General features: G+C 39.3%; 1 protein-coding gene across 2 annotated transcripts in view; it reads right to left on the bottom strand.

The window, feature by feature from the left end:
* Positions 1–1,404: 1,404 nt before the first annotated feature.
* METAP1 (methionyl aminopeptidase 1) overlaps positions 1,405–16,178 on the bottom strand; it is a 62,271-nt gene continuing 47,497 nt past the window's right edge. For both annotated transcript variants that reach the window (XM_081046234.1, XM_081046233.1), the window contains 5 exons: positions 15,819–15,957; positions 13,679–13,810; positions 11,333–11,476; positions 6,305–6,370; positions 1,405–3,286 (listed from right to left, as the gene is read on the bottom strand). In XM_081046234.1, the coding sequence (XP_080902360.1) occupies positions 3,123–3,286; positions 6,305–6,370; positions 11,333–11,476; positions 13,679–13,810; positions 15,819–15,957 (645 nt within the window). In that variant the 3' untranslated portion in view covers positions 1,405–3,122. The remainder of the gene's footprint in view (positions 3,287–6,304; positions 6,371–11,332; positions 11,477–13,678; positions 13,811–15,818; positions 15,958–16,178) is intronic.

Below are 16,178 nucleotides of genomic sequence, written 5' to 3'. Positions count from 1 at the left end.
GCACAAGGTGTATGTGCATGTTTGTAAAAAATATGAGTTGATAAAGATAGGTTTTAAGAAGCATAGCTCTGTACCCATCTTGAGCTGCCCAGGAATGGATATATGAAGCAAGGACTAAATTCCTTAATCTTAAAAAAATCTGGACTTTTCCTCCTTGGCTTCCAGAGACCATAGCGATGGGTTCTTGGTGGTGCCCAGGGCCAGTGGCCTGCCAGGCTACGGCAGTGGTTAGTGTCATGGTAGCTAAAGGAGAAAAGGGGGTTCCGTTTACATGCTGTGAGGTCGCCGAAAACCTACCTCTGTGTTGAAATGGAAAAACGCAATAGAACGCATTGGGTGAGGTGTGTCTGACCTTGGGTTCTTGTCTTCCCCCAATTACTGCCCCCCTCTAGTTACTGTATTTGTCTGGGCTTTGTAGAACTTCTCGAGTAGCTCATCTGGTGATTGCTAGGTGGCCTAGTTTGTGTAAATATAATGTGTTAGTCTTTCTCCCTATTCTTTTGTGGTTTTATTGTTTACAAACTTTTTTTGTATTGAGGAAAATAGCCAAAGCATCTTTGACAAAAGGTTGTGTATCAGTCAAAAATGATCTGAAACATAAACTTGAGGATCCCTCTTCTTGAAGTGGGGGTTTTGAACCAACCTTCCTTTTGTTTCCCCTTCCTCTATTCTGGAACATTAAAAAAAAGAAATAGCTTACAGATACCATGACAGTTCATTTGGGGGCTTTAGCAAAGTGGAGCATCCTGACCTCAATTTTAACCAAACCCAATGAAAAACCAGAAGTGGTTATCAAGATGAGATGACAAACTCCTAAACCTCCACTTCCTATTAACTTCAACAAGCGGTATGAAGGTGTTGGTAAATGAGTTCTAACGTACCTTAATCTATTTTATCAGCAAAAGACATAATATGATGATAAAAGGCTAACATGTTTCCCTTCTTCTAAATATAATTCCATTGGGGGGGGGGGGGACTGGCAGAGGCAGATTACTTTAAAAGTGAATACAAAAAATAGTTACTACACTGACTTACTTTGAAAAGTTAGCAAAATGATGAAACTAGGTATTTTCTCATCTAAATCTAATACACATTTATAATTAGATATATACAATTTGACTAGAGCCCTTATTGTTTTAAAATCTCCTAAACCGAGAAAAACATCATCGCCAGTGTAGTGTTTTATCTTTAAACAAAAAATCTTTCCCACCTGGATTTTTTTTCCTTGAGCTTATTTTCTAATGATAGACCTTGAATCAGCCCACATTGTTGATTCCACGATCAGAACATAAAATGCTCCCCTAAATATTCAGCATTCTCTGGCTTCGTCACGCTCAAAAATATGGTTGCATCTCAAATGCTGCTGGTAGACTCTGCAGAACTAAACACAGTACTGGAACTTTTTATACAGCCATTAAACTTGAAAAAGTATTTTTATTCAAATGGTTGTCAGTTTATTTTAGATTGTGAAATCCACTGCCCCGTTTCCACACTTCCCTCTGAAATCACAAACAAATGCAGTGAAGCTAATGACTACATGGCGGGATAATCACTCAGATTTTTTAATCTCCCTTTAGACATTATATTAACATTCATATTGCAAGGCATTCCATTCACAAATATTACAATTTGATAAAAAACTTCACACACATACCCCCGGAAGTCTATACCAGATTCGGTCACTTTACTAAATCATTAAAATAATAAAAGTAATGACGACATTATCATAATTCTTTTAAAGCAATAAAGGTCTGAGGCACTCTGGGAAAGATGTTCTCGTATAGCAAGTCAGTGGTATCAAATTATCTTACAAGAAACTCACCAGATACCCAGGAATCAAGTATACGCTAATGACAATGACCTTGATCTGTCTTCACTGGATCCACTCCCATGTGGACTGAACTAAAGGAACACAGATATTGGGCAGCTGAGGTCATTTCTAATGAGGTTCAATGTAAAGGTGAAGTGTGTTTTCAGCACACCGAGGAGAGCTGCGTCCCTACTGAAGGGAACAGTCTAGTCTTCAAAGAAGACTTTCTTATCCTTTCTTATCACAACCCGGTTTACTAAATGTTGGGATCTAACAGCCCACCTAATAATGTACTCTGCTCACTGCTGGTGAGATTTCAGAACCGGTTTTCCTCATCAGCTTCTACAGTGCAACAAATGCTGCTGGTAGACTCTGCAGAACTAAACACAGTACTGGAATTTTTGACTACACCCCTCTCTGAATATCTCCAAGGTATGCCCTTGAAATAAAACAGAGTGGAAGAAAGGGATCTTTTCTCTCCCATTTCGACCAAATAGAGGTCTGAAATGACAATGTTATCACAAAATTCTCATGCTTTGCAACAGCCAGCTACTACTTGGAGCATGGCTATTTTTGCCATTAACTAGATTTAAAACAACCTAATGACGTTTTTTCAAAGTGAATTTTGCCACATCCATTCACTGACACAGAGTCTATCTACACTGAAAAGTCTCACTGACTGAGTGCTTCCTTACACACAGCTATAAGCGTAAATAATTAGCATGGGGTAGGAGGGAGGCCAATTCCCAACTGGGAATTAAATCACTGCAAACTATGGGTCCATTTATGACAGCATATAATCCTGTCCCAGCAGAATCAACACAAACCCCAGGTCACATAGTGTTCAGTAATTATATATATGGAATTTAAAATGTATACATATATATTTCCATACATATATAATAAAAAAAGTCTGAAGCAACACACGTTGTTAAAGTTTCAAGGATTCTCACCTTCAACATTCCTCTGGAAAGCAGCTGGCTCTTGATGGCCCAGGTGTGGCAGTGATAAAAGCAACTAGAAGCAGGTTTAAGTAAAAGTGCTCAAAGGGCAAATGAGAAAATGGGTGCAGACATTTTTGCGGGGGACAGGGGAGCACTGAAAGGAGTTCAGAAATGTTTCCTTTATTCTTCTTGGCTTTTTCAAACCCAAGACGAGTTCTTGAGGACACACGTCAAATGCTGTCATCCTTCCTTATCTCTAGTCAAAAACAAAACAAGTAATAAAAAACTTCCTCTTCCATTCTGTACTCTCAATAAAATGTGTAAGTACAGCCAGAAGGTATTACTGAGATGTGCCATCTCCAGAGAAATTAAAATTGGGACATGAAGTGAGGCCGCGCGCTGTCCAGTCGCCGGGTTAGGATTTCACAACCAGTGTCCGTGACCAGCAGCGTGTGCTCGAACTGCGCTGACCGCTTCCCGTCTCTCGTAACCGCAGTCCAACCATCTGGCCAGGTTTCATCCTGCCATCCGCCTTCAACAAAAACAATTTCTTCAATCATCACTCAGTTTTCTAAATCAGTGCTAGGTAAGTGTATTTGCTTGTACTCCCATATCCTTAGGTATCACAGAAAACCAATTAGAAAATTCACTATTAAGATTCTTATTTATACTTCAACTGTTTCCACTAAAGCCTTTCCAACTTCATTTTGGTTTTTAGTTCAATGAAGTAATGATATGATTTTTAAATTTATGTCAGGTGTGTTATAACTTCACATTTTTTATACTTCCCAAATATCAAATAAAGATGGTATTTCCAAAATAAGGGCACTGGGTTTCATTTTAGAAAATACATTGAAGCTACTCATCACAAAACTACAAGTGAAAAAAACTGAATGAATGAATTTAGTTCTTTCCTGGCATAACTTTGGCATCTGACCAGATAAAACGATAACCAATTTATATTGCGAAGGAAATAATATAACTTTTTAGACTTTTATTACAGCATTTAATTCCTGATATAACTGTAAAATGGCAGGCACACAGATGGTGAGAAGAGATTATACTGTGAAAGTTTTGTAGACCACATCCCTGCCACCAAAATAGGACAAAGAGAAAGAAACAGGGATTGGCTAGAAAATAAAGAAATCATGAGACAGAATGGGACAGACAGGGATTGAAACTAGAGAAAGGAAATGAAGGGACAGTGAAACAAGTGGGGGGACAATGAAAAAACAATGCCACACTAGAGAAAGAGAGAAGGGCGGGTAGGAGAGGCAAAGGGGAAATAAGAACGTTATGCAATTCTGGATACTACTATAAAAGTACGTGTTTACAGACTTCGTCTCCAAATTACATGTCAAAAACTCAATACATTCTTCACTTTAGTAATCTTTATCGAAGATTGGGTCTCACTGACTCAGACAAATCCCAGAACATAAACTCTGCACTAAAGTAACCTACTTTTGCAAAATTAAATCCCAGTTTAAAAAGAAAATATGAAGTAGCTAAAGAAAGTTAACTCATGCTTTGTCAAATACCTAAAGACGAGTAAATGGTTATTTTTCAATGCAGTGAATGACCTTTTCACAAATGGATTTCAGACATAATACTTTGATTTTATTGTGATCTAGTAAAACAGGTTATTAATATGAAGACAAATATATTTGGCTGCTATTCTGAGGAAATTCAAATTCCTCTTTGGATGTGAGACTTTGGAACTGGGATTTAGCCTACCTGAATTACACTGAAATATATCAGTGTTACAATTTGCTGATTATATGAACAGGATCTATAGAAAATTATTTGTTTACCACTGTAAATATCACATTATGTCTTACCACCCAGGTGCCAGTTGATGAAAATAGGTATGTAACCAAAAAAACACTTTCTTCTCACTGTCTTGCTTTTCTCTACTAATACTGTTTACTGCCCTTGCAATTGGTTGCACATGATAAGAACTTTATTCTATGAGGACTACAAAAACAATATCTTACAAGACACCGCGTATTAATATAAATCATCTCACTTAATTCTGTTTTTTTGCCTCCCCTTTCTTCTGCCTCTCCTCCTCCTCCAGTTCAAGCTGCTGTTTCTCAGTCTAGTTGTGCAGGACACAGCTCCCTGGCCCAGGCTGGTGTTATGAGCCTTGTGCCCCCCCCCCCCCCCCCGGCTGAGGCAGTCGGTCGCTGGTGGCTCACAGCAGCTCACAGTAGCCCACAGCAGCACTCAGCAGCCCATGGCAGCTCACGCCAATCTCCGGCTGCTCAGGGCAGCCCAGCTCCAGGGAGAGCTGTTCACAATCTTAGCTGTGGAGGGTGCAGCTCACTGGCCCATGTGGGAATCGAATCGGCAACCCTGGTGTTAGGAGTACGGCGTTCCCACCACTTGAGCCACCAGGCTGGCCCATCTCACTTAATTCTTATAGCAACCCCAGGGAGTGGGCAGGATAAAGATTTTACAAAAGATCAGGTGAAGAAGGCTGCGTGCTGTCCAGTCGCTGGGTTAGGATTTCACAGCCAGGGTCCGAGACCAGCAGTGTGTGCTTCAACTGAGCAGACAGCTCAGTTCAGATTAGTAGTAGGCAGCCTCTAAAATAACTTTCAATGCTCCCCTCCTCCACCTGAGTGTGGACTGCACTCACTTCTAAGGAAGAGAATCTTGTAGAAGTGACCAACTGTCACTCTCAAGATTAGGTTATAAAAATGACTGGAAAGACCCAGAGAATTACCCTTTAATACAGCGCCCAGGACACAGTACCTACTAGTATTGCCTTTCTCTGCAGCCCCTAATCCCAACAAAGAACTAACAGAAAAGGAAGGGAAGGCTTCATGAAGCAGGCTCCAGCTGTCACTCTGACATCTCAGTGAAGGGCTCTAATCGTGACACAAGGCTCTAATCATCATTGCCACGTGCCTGTCACAAGGAGTAACAACAGTGAGAACTGTGCTGTGCTTTCTCCACAGCAGTTGCATGATGTCACCTGACAACATGAGTGCAGACCCTGAAGAGGCAGAACAGCTCAGGGTGTTAGAGTCCAACGAACTGTCCCACGTAACTAGCTCAGTGACTATAGGCAAGGTACTTAACCGCTTCAAGGATCAGTCTGCTCTTCAGTATAATGGGGTAGCATCTACCTCATAAATTGGGGAGAATTAAACATAAAACTGTGCCTCAAATTGAGTGGCTCTACTTTTTCCCTCCTCTCCACCCTCCCAACCTACCCCCCAAGCAATAATTTCTACTCATACTTGATGGAGGCTCCTAATTATTACAATGCTCCCTTTGACACGATCTTCATGGAAAGAGACCAGGATTCGAGTACTTCGGCATCTACTGACAGCAGGAGAATTACCATGTAGAAAGTACTGCATTCTTGCCAACCCTTACAATTTTCAGTTCTCTACATGATATTGAATCAAGTTCGAGATGGGACAGGCAGAGGAAATAAAGCAAAAAGAAATTAAGTAATGCAGACTACTAATCTGGTCATGAGTAACAACAAGTAAATAAAAATTCAATTAAAGAATATTACAGCATCCTAGTTTCTCACCTTCACAAATCATTGGCTCAATTGTAAATACATGGCCCGCCTTCATCACTCCAACTGCTTTATTTTCTGAAATTAAAGGAAAAAAAATCTCAAAACATAGGGAAAAAACCCAACAGTGGACTGTTGAACAGCTCAATGGAAAGAGTACACAATTTATATTCCCATCAGTGATTCTTATATTAATTACTTTATCCTCTCCTGATTCTATTTACTTAAATAATTCAACAGACAGGTATTTTACTGATGACCACCTACTTTGGGGCAGATACTGTCCTAGGCATATTTCATCCTGCCTATGTTTTCTTTAGGAAAATACAGGGATATCCGTAGGCTGGATTTCGTGGTTATCAGTTCTACAAAAGAAAAAGTGCCACCATTTACGTTACAATAGGGTTAGAATTGCAATCATGGAACCAAGCAAAGTTCCATTACTCATCCAGGTATAACAGTTTAAAGGAGAACAACAGGTGTTTCAAATTATGCCAGAAGTCTCCCGCCTCTTGGGTGGTTGGGGATGGGGTGCGTGTGGATGTGGGGTGAGGGCAGGGACACTGCCCACAGAAACAATTGCCAATTTTCATTAAGTTTTATATACTGTCTTCTTTTTCTTATCTCCAAAGGGGAACTACTTATTAACCTCTTAAATGCTGACAAAACTATTCCTTTTTATTTGAAAACAGCAATTCCATTTCTCCCTCCAAATACTTTTTATCTTTTGTCCAAGTTCACTAATGAATTTTTCAGAATCATCATGAGAAATATAACCATGAATCAAAATGTCCAGACCTGCCATTGCATCCCCCAAAAAGGCCAAAATTTTAAAATAGGGGTAGGCCTTTTTTAGACAAAAACGGAGAGCCAGTTTAAATTTCAAATTAGAAAAACAAGAACTGGGAAGAACCCCAGTAAAAGAATGCCTGCATTTGCTCGGCCTGACCAGCAGAGGGCAAAAGCACTATCTTTCAGGGTTTCTTGGTCAGGTCGCTGGTTTTCATGATGGCGGCTTTGGTATTGAATGACACGTGTCCATTGAGGCTGAATCTTCTAAACGCCATGCTTGCTAGGTACACTCTAATCTCACACACGTTTATATATCCTTCCTTGTGAATACCTATCATGCTGCATTCCACTACCTTAGGTATTGCCAAAATACACTTATTTCAAGTTCCAAATTTGGAGTTTCTAACTTGTTATAAAATCTGAAGGGCAAAAATAATTTTGACTTTTTATTTCTAATTTCATGAACTTTCTCTCCAAGTGACAAGCAATTTACTATATATACACCATCAGCCCAGTTCCCTGTGGATATAAAAAAAAAAAATGTCAAGAGTGTCAGTGTGGTGTCATGCAAAGACAAAAGGATAGAGAAACCTAGATAGAGAAACCATCTAATAAAGTAGCACTGGCTGCAGGTGCCTACTCAGCACTTGAAAAGTGGCTGGTCATATAAAAATATGCCGATTTCAAAGACAAAAAAAACATGTGATATAGTTCAATAACTTTTACATTCACTAATGTTGAAATTGTCATTTTGAATATAACAGATTAAATAAAATACAGTATTAAAATCAATTTCAGCTATTGATTTTTACTTTCACTAGAAATTTTTAAATTATGCATGTGGCTCGTATGTTCTGTTGGACAGCACTGACACAGAGAATCAAAGTGCCACTCCTGTTTCTGCCACTGATTCATTATTCAAGAAAAGTTACAACTCCCACACATCTCGACTCATGGTTTCAGTTTCTCAACATATTTCAACCAATACACGTTATCCGAGTAGTCACTACACGATTGCAGACACTATGCTAAGTACTTTAAAACAATTTAAAATTTAAAAAATTTTACCTGCTCTATCATCTACCTCACAGAATTATTGTAATATGCATTCTAAATGTAGGGTATTATCATCAGTACTTCCCAACCATTAGTAACTTAAATAAGCAAGCAAATGAACTCTCATCTAAAAAGGACTTACTTCTCTTACATACAAAGGGGTGGGGGGAAGTTACACAACAATTTCCTGGTTCCACCCTCCCCTCCATTGGTTAGGAAAATGGAGTTACGAGCCAAAGAAGAGATCACTTACATTTCAAAAGGCCTCTGCTCCACAAAGACTCACTTCTCTAAAGTGATCACAACATATCCTGATTTATACAAACCCAATATACACCTGACTGTTCATAAATATATCAAATGTGTGAAATGAAGCATACCTACTGGTCCTTGCTTCATTATTCAGAATTGTTTTTTTATTTCTAGTTAAATAGTTTAAAAAGAAACTCAAGTGGCATCTCTGGTACTCGTACATCAGTGACACCATATTTAGCTGACACCATCATCACTGATGCATATCCCCTTATCCCTCAAATCCTACCTTCTTCAAACAGTCTCTCTTCATGTAATCCATACCTAAAAACCTGAGTTTGTCACCTCTGAAAGGGCACTTTTTTCATTCCTTCATTGTACACACTCTTTTTACTTACATACGCACGCACGCACCATGCATGCACACCACTGTAATCAGAACAGCTACTTCCATTCTGTTAAAGGAAATGCTCATCAGGTGATCACAGAGATTACCAGGAAGGAATGAAGTCGACTACTAATTTTCTGTTGCTAGTGAGACAGGTTAGTTAGTATGACTGCTAGGTAGACAGAGGGGGGTCCATGATGGAATAAACAAAAAAGCAGCCATATCCTGAAACTCCAGGTTCTAGGAAGTCTTCTTCACTCCAGGACAGAGACATGAGAATACGCCTTGAGGCTAATAAATTATCTCAAATCCCTTTTGGCCGGACAAAGGAACAGATCTGATAGATAGGAATGGGTTGGTTAGTTAATCCCTTCAAGACAAATCTAATAGATGAATTCCATTAGAAGGCTCCAGCCCCCTTCCCCAAACAGGAAAGGGAAGGTGTAAAAGTAAGAGCTTCTGCCTCAGTCACTGGGCTTCCCAGTTTCGGGTACCCTCCTGCTTGGGAGCTGCAACCTCTTCTGCCACTAATAAACTACCTTTCTTTACAACTCTGCCTCTCCTGGGTCCATGTGTCCATTCTTCGGCTTCAAGAGACACGATCCCAGCCCATACCCAGAAACTCGACAGATCCAACATCATTTACATCATTTGGGGACTCACAGAAAAATATTCCTCCTTCACTAGCTTTTGTTTTAGGCACAACTCACAGCTTAAATAAAAAGAATTATGTGGTCTCTAATAAATGCTTATTGATCTATGTCAGATACTGTGACTTCTCCAGCTCCTAATGGAGAGGTTTTTCATTTCCCTTTTTCTTCACAACTATTGACATGTAGGGTTTTACTCCCTCATACCTGGCCCACTGCAGCAGTGCACTGGCTGACCAGCCACACCAGCTCGCACCTCTAATACTCTGCACACAGCCTGCTAAATTTCTTCCCAAAACAACAACTTCACCTTGCCATTCCTCTGCCCAAGAATGTTTCTGCAAATCCCACAAATGAAGTCAAATATTCTAGGTCTGGCACTGCCCATTACTAGTTCCTCACACATAACACTCAGCCAAGCTTCTATTGTGTGTCTGTTCAGTCTCAACCAGAAGTTTCCCCTCCAGGTGGAATGCTCTTCCTCATCTTCTCCACCAAACCAAATCTCCATCATTCTTTATTTCTCTCACAGGACCCAGCTCCAAATTGCTTCGGTCCTTACTAGACAGCAAGAAGTACAGGAGACAAATATATGGTGATGGAAGGAGAACTGACTGCGTGGTGAACACAAAATGGGATTTATAGATGATGTAATACAGAATTGTACTCCTGAAATCTATGTAACTTCACTAATAATTGTCACCCCAATAAACTTTAATTAAAAGAAGTACAGGAGAAAAGACTGACTACGGAAAGCCAAACAGAACCCAGGTACTAATCCTCACCCTGACACTTATTTACTAGTCTGTGTGAACTTGAATAAATAAATTACTTCTCTAAACACAGAAACTGCTTTTAAAAACAGGGCTAAGAAATTCTTCATCAAGTTGTGACGATCAAATGAGATGATGTATATCATCGTTGTCCCTCTAAAAGTAAGTTAACATTAAGTGCTTTCCATGTATTAACTCACTTAATCCTAAGAACAGTTCTCGGGCAGGTGCCATTCCCTACTATTGGACAGAGGAGAACGTTAATCACAAACAGATACGTGACAGTGTCCATTTAGCAGTGGCTCATATATATTTGTGAAATTCCTTCTTAGGTCACTTATTGTGGACAACTTTCATTTCTGGCAGTGAGTAACGACTTATTCCTGTATGTCTTCTCTCTCCAAGAGAAAAGGTTTCCGGAAGACACTGATTGTCGTACACTTCCTTTGTTATTCTATCGGACAGCACTCAACTTGAGGAAAGGTACTTTGTCTATTCCCCTCTATTTATACCAACAAATAGTACAGTATCTGACATACGCTAAGTGCTCAAATCAAACCAAGCTGAACCAATTTCATTTAAGGAATCAGAATAGTGATGGCTAGACATGTGGTACAGATTGTTGGTTCACAAAAATCAGTTTACTTTTTTCCCAGAGTACTCAGCTAGATGACATTTCCCAAACTCCCTTGCAGTTAGTGTAGCCATGTGACTGAATTCCTGCCAGTGAAAAGGAAAGGTAGTGATTATGCTGATTACAGGCTGGCTTATTAAAACCTCCCAAGCATACCCATGCTTCTCTCCTTCCTCCCCAATATCTACAGATTAGAAGGGCAACTCCCAAAGTGACCTTGGAAGCTATAGGTTGAAGATGACAGAGCCTGGAATACAGAATAACTGCCCCATGCTCCCACAAAGACCAAACATGTGTGATTTGTGGACTGTTATGTAAGCAAGATGAACATATGAACATGTATTATGTTTGAGCAAATATACATTGGCAGGGGTCTATTTGTAACAGCCAATGGATTACTATAATAAATATAAAATAGTATATCCTATTAAATGTTTGAATAAATATTTGTTAAATAAATGGTTGGCAAATACCAAATCTTTGGATAGTACTTACTGGCATAGTGGGGTACATTGGGGGCTGTATGAAAAAGCTTGTGAATTCCATGCCCACAGTAGCTTCGAACAACTGAAAAGCCATTTGCTTGGGCATGCTTCTGAATAATGTTTCCCAGTTCTCTGTAACGAACGCCAGGTTTCACTGAAAGGAAAAGAGAAGACTCGTGACAAAAAGTAATAACATTTACTAAGCAATTGCTACCTATGTGCCAGGAAGCTTTCTGAATGCTTTATATGCCTACATGCTGAAACTTTCAGGTGAGGAAACTGAAGCACAGAAAGGCAATACTACCAGTAAATGGCAAACCTGCACTCTAACCGGTAGAACCTGTGCTTCCTTTGACGTGGAAAAGGACACATGCGCAGTGCTAAGTGGCTGGGGCAGGCACCTCTGGCTTTCTAAATAAACGAGAATGGAAAACACACTCCTCTTCCCTTTCTTTCCCTAAGGTCAAGTGTGCTACATTCTATTAAAGGGAACAGAAGAGGTAAGAGGAAAAAACACCAGGAGAAAAAGGAATGTCCAGAAAGTAACCTAACTTGTTCTGAGTTTCAGTCTGGTCAACTTCTCAAACAATTACTTCCTCTGGGCTTCTTTATCCCTGTAAAAGTGGTTCTCAAGTTATTCATAGCTGCCTCTGCAGAAGCTCCTGGGGGTAAGGTACAGAAAGGTACCTCTCACTATATTCTTGATACCCTTTAATTTTTATGACATTTACTTCTGTTTCAATAAAAACCAAAACAGAAGAAGTGGTTCTCATTCCTGTTCTGGCTCTCCTAGCACTGGGACCCCAAGAGCAGGGTCCCGCCAGACCCAGGGAAATACAGCCATGGTTCTTAGCACCCTCTGACTGCCTGCAGTCTCCTACTCTGCCTGATTTCCAACCTTAGGTTCAGGTACAACATATCTTCTCCAGCCAATCTATTTCTGGACAAACAGCTCAAAGAATCATTTTAATTAACATTTTAATTAACATTTTCTTGCTCTTAACCAGATATTCCAGCTTCACTTTTTTTGGGGGGGGGGGGTGGGCGGTTAATGGTTTTGAGGAGCCACATTGACATTCACAATGATTTTCTTGCATTCCCATTTTCTTGCATTCCCATCCAAACCTTCCTATCCAGTCAGTGGAGAGAAAAGCAAAATCTGAATCCATGTTGCACCGTATACAATAAAGAAAATCCCATTTTCTTGCATTCCCATCCAAACCTTCCTATCCAGTCAGTGGAAAGAAAAGCAAAATCTGAACCCATGTTGCACAGTATACAATAAAGAAAATCCCTCTTCAGTAATGAGGGTTGAGAGGGGACAGTTCCTCCCCAATTCTCAAACTGGCAACAATTCTGGTCCCAAGGGTGGACTCTGTAATATCTGGAGCTATTTTTGGTTGCCACAGCTAGGAGTGGTGGTACAGTTGGCATCTAGTGGGAAGAGAGCAGGAACACTGCTAAGCATTCCACAGTGCATAGAAAGAAAGGCCCCTACAATGAAGAACGAGCTGATTCAAAGTGCCATTAAGGTGTAAGCTGAGAAGCCCTATTCTAGAAGGCTAATTTCAACACCTGGTCAAGCTCTGCGTGCTCTGCACCATGTTAGGCAGCCAAAGTAGTGGAAAATGAGGGGCAGGAATGAAACGACAAAGCTGTTAATAACACTTTCCAGAGATTAAGCAACTTTTGTTCTTTCCTGGCTAACTGTAATGAAGACGTTGGTTTCTGATCGTTTCTTGGCAAGTTTTATTCTTGTTTCTTTGTGAAACAACATTCCAGCTGTCTGGTTATTTCAATCAACTCAGAAAAAAGCAAAAAAGGGTATAAACATCATCTGGCAGAAACCCTAAAAATTATTTAAAACTAAGGCTTTCACAAATGAGAAATGAAACCCTGACATTCTCATCACACAATACCAACCACTGGGAATATTAAAGTTTGCAAACAATCAACAGTGAAAAATAAGTAAAAAGAAATCTGACATATTGATACATGAAAACATCGCATGCTTTCATTTTTCATTCCTCCAACTTCATTAAATTAGTAAAACTTTCCATCATCTCCCATGCAAGTTAAATAAAACAATAAAAGTAATGGATCTAACTTATTAGCAATAACTGTATGTTTGCCGAAGAATCCTGTCCTGTCCAATATTTTATTGATGATAGATGGACTCTTTTTTTGGCAATCATTTGGCCCATCCTCATGAAGGGATTCCAAATCATCCTTAAACCATTACTGTTAAAACCCAAACCTAACTCAGGTAGGGGAGCAGCAAAGCCGGCCGGGACAAAGAGCGCATGTGCACGACACGTTCTCAGAGGCCCCTCAACAGACAGCAGCTGAGGCTCACCTGCATCGATGGCTTGCATCAGGCACTCATATGTAGTCTGAACCAGTTTCCGTGCTCCCTCATCCACATCTCCAACAAAAAACGTCTCGTTCAGGTCCCCATGATAACCATTGCGATAAAGAGTAATGTCCACTGCAAAAAAATGTGCAAATATAAAGACCAAGTTTGTTTGTATTTCAAAATTTAAGTCCCATATCTCCAACATGACAGAATCAAAGTTTAATAAAAAAGATAACTTCCGCATTCTCAAATTAGACACCAATGGATACATAGTTATTTCCAGACACGCCTATCTACAGTGCAACTAAACTCACTGTGGAGGACAGTGACATGGTCACGCAGTATAAGCCAGACAGTGGGCTTTTATACTCTTGTAGTAGTAATTAGATCACTTGTGGCAGAAGTAAAATGCGTCCAGGATACATACATTCATGCAAGATCAATAACCTACGTGAATAACATTACATGGAGGATTTTGCTACATCTGACATACTGCTTTAACTTACTATCTTCAACGAGTTTTTCCTCCCCCTAGTGAATCAATAAATAGAAAAACTCCCACTATTCTACACTTATTTTTTAAAAACTCATTTGTCTTTCACTTATTTGTGAATATTCATCCATTTTTTGTCCCCATGCTGAAAAATACACCATTATAATACACTAAATGGATATTAAAGAGTACATGAAATGAGTATTTTAAACCATGAATTTTCAATCAAACTATCGCAGTACAGGTGTGTTGGCTTTAGCACAACACATTACATTACTGAAAAACCTCATGCATTTTGCATGTAATAAAACAGGATTTATATAAAAAACAAGTTTGGGAAGACCGCTCCAAATCTATGGAATTTTATGCAGCTAGATACCCTTCCTAAAACAGTAACAATCCAAATAAAAACAGTGTCTCCACTACCATTCACAGCTAGCATCACGGTCAGTACACTCCCTGCAGCCTTGAACACTTGGGCTCATGCTTCTTTGTTGGTTATGTAGGTCCTGATAACTAAAGAGACCAAGTTCAGCAATATGAAAACTACCATCTAGGGGAGCCGCTTTCATCAGTTTTTTTAATCACAGAGGAAAATGTCTGGACAGCTTCTTCCTCTGCACTTGCAGCTTCCCAAATTAGCTTAACATAGTGGTCCTTAAAGTGGTTTTATGAACTCCCTACATAAAGAAAGGCACTTCTGCTGAATTTTCAGCTTTCTTAAGGTCTTCATATATTACTAAGGATTTCTCTTTATCTATCAGAAAGCCTGTCCTGATCTCTTCAAAACCATTATGCTTCAAAACCATTATAAATAATGCTGCAATGAACAGAAAGGTGCCTGTATCTTTTTGAATTAGTATTCTCGTTTTCTTGGATAAATACCCAGAAGTGGAACTGCTGCATTATTTACAATAGCCAAGATACAGAAGCAACCTAAATGTCCATAGATAGATGATGAATGGATAAAGAACATGTGGTGTGTGTGTGTGTGTGTGTGTGTGTGTGCGCGCGCGCGCGCGCGCGCGCACACAATGGAATATTATGCAATAAAAAAGAATAAAATCTTGCTATTTGCGACAATGTGGATGGACCTAGAGGGTATTATGCTAAGTAAAGTAGGTCAGGCAGAGAAAGAAATAACCGTATGGTTTCACTTGTTTACACATGACAGATTACTAGAATACTGGGTTGATCACATTGTTAGGTATGAAAATGTTGAATCCATATATTGTACAATTGAAACTAACATAACCAGTATAAGACTGTATGCCAACCATATTTAAATAAAATAATTAATTTTAAAAAAAGAAACAAAAAAAACACACTGAAATAAAAAACTCATTAATGGACTAAAAGAAAAAGGAAAAATATCCCATTTGCATCAACATTACTTCCACATTTCACTGACATCTTTCCCCTATTCCCCAATCACATACGTACCCAACACATCATACTAGAAGTAGTCTTAAAGCAGTATCTTAAAACCATATAAAAGGTTTCCACAGACTTATGTAAAATTTTAAATAGGAAAAAGGGTAAGTTAAAGACAAGAAGCAACTGAAGAAAACACAAGTCACTATCAGACTCCCAAAAGCTTGCTGTTTCTTTGCTCATGGTGACAAAAGTCACTTACATGTGTCTTACCGTTAACAATATCACCTTCTTGCAAGGGCCGTCTGTCTGGAATCCCATGGCAGATCACTTCATTCACTGAAGTACAACAAGACTTTGGGAAATTATAATAATTCAAGGGAGAAGGATAGCAATTTCTGGCGATGCATGCCTACAATAAATTAAAATACAGAGAAAATAATTTGGAACACGTAAAAGAAAAAAAATTAATCTTTGCAATCAACTGGATTTTAAAATTTGAAAAATGATAAAATATTTGTCGTACAGATGCTCCTACTGAAGAATTTGTTTAATATTTTATGTTAGAAATAGCAGTGAATATGATCTGAAACAGTATGCAACAGAGCTTGTGCCAGTGAGATACTGTAGGCA

This window comes from Rhinolophus hipposideros (assembly GCF_964194185.1).
Source record: "Rhinolophus hipposideros genome assembly, chromosome: 1".
Lineage (NCBI taxonomy): Eukaryota > Metazoa > Chordata > Mammalia > Chiroptera > Rhinolophidae > Rhinolophus > Rhinolophus hipposideros.
This window is presented reverse-complemented; position numbering and strand designations above follow the sequence as displayed.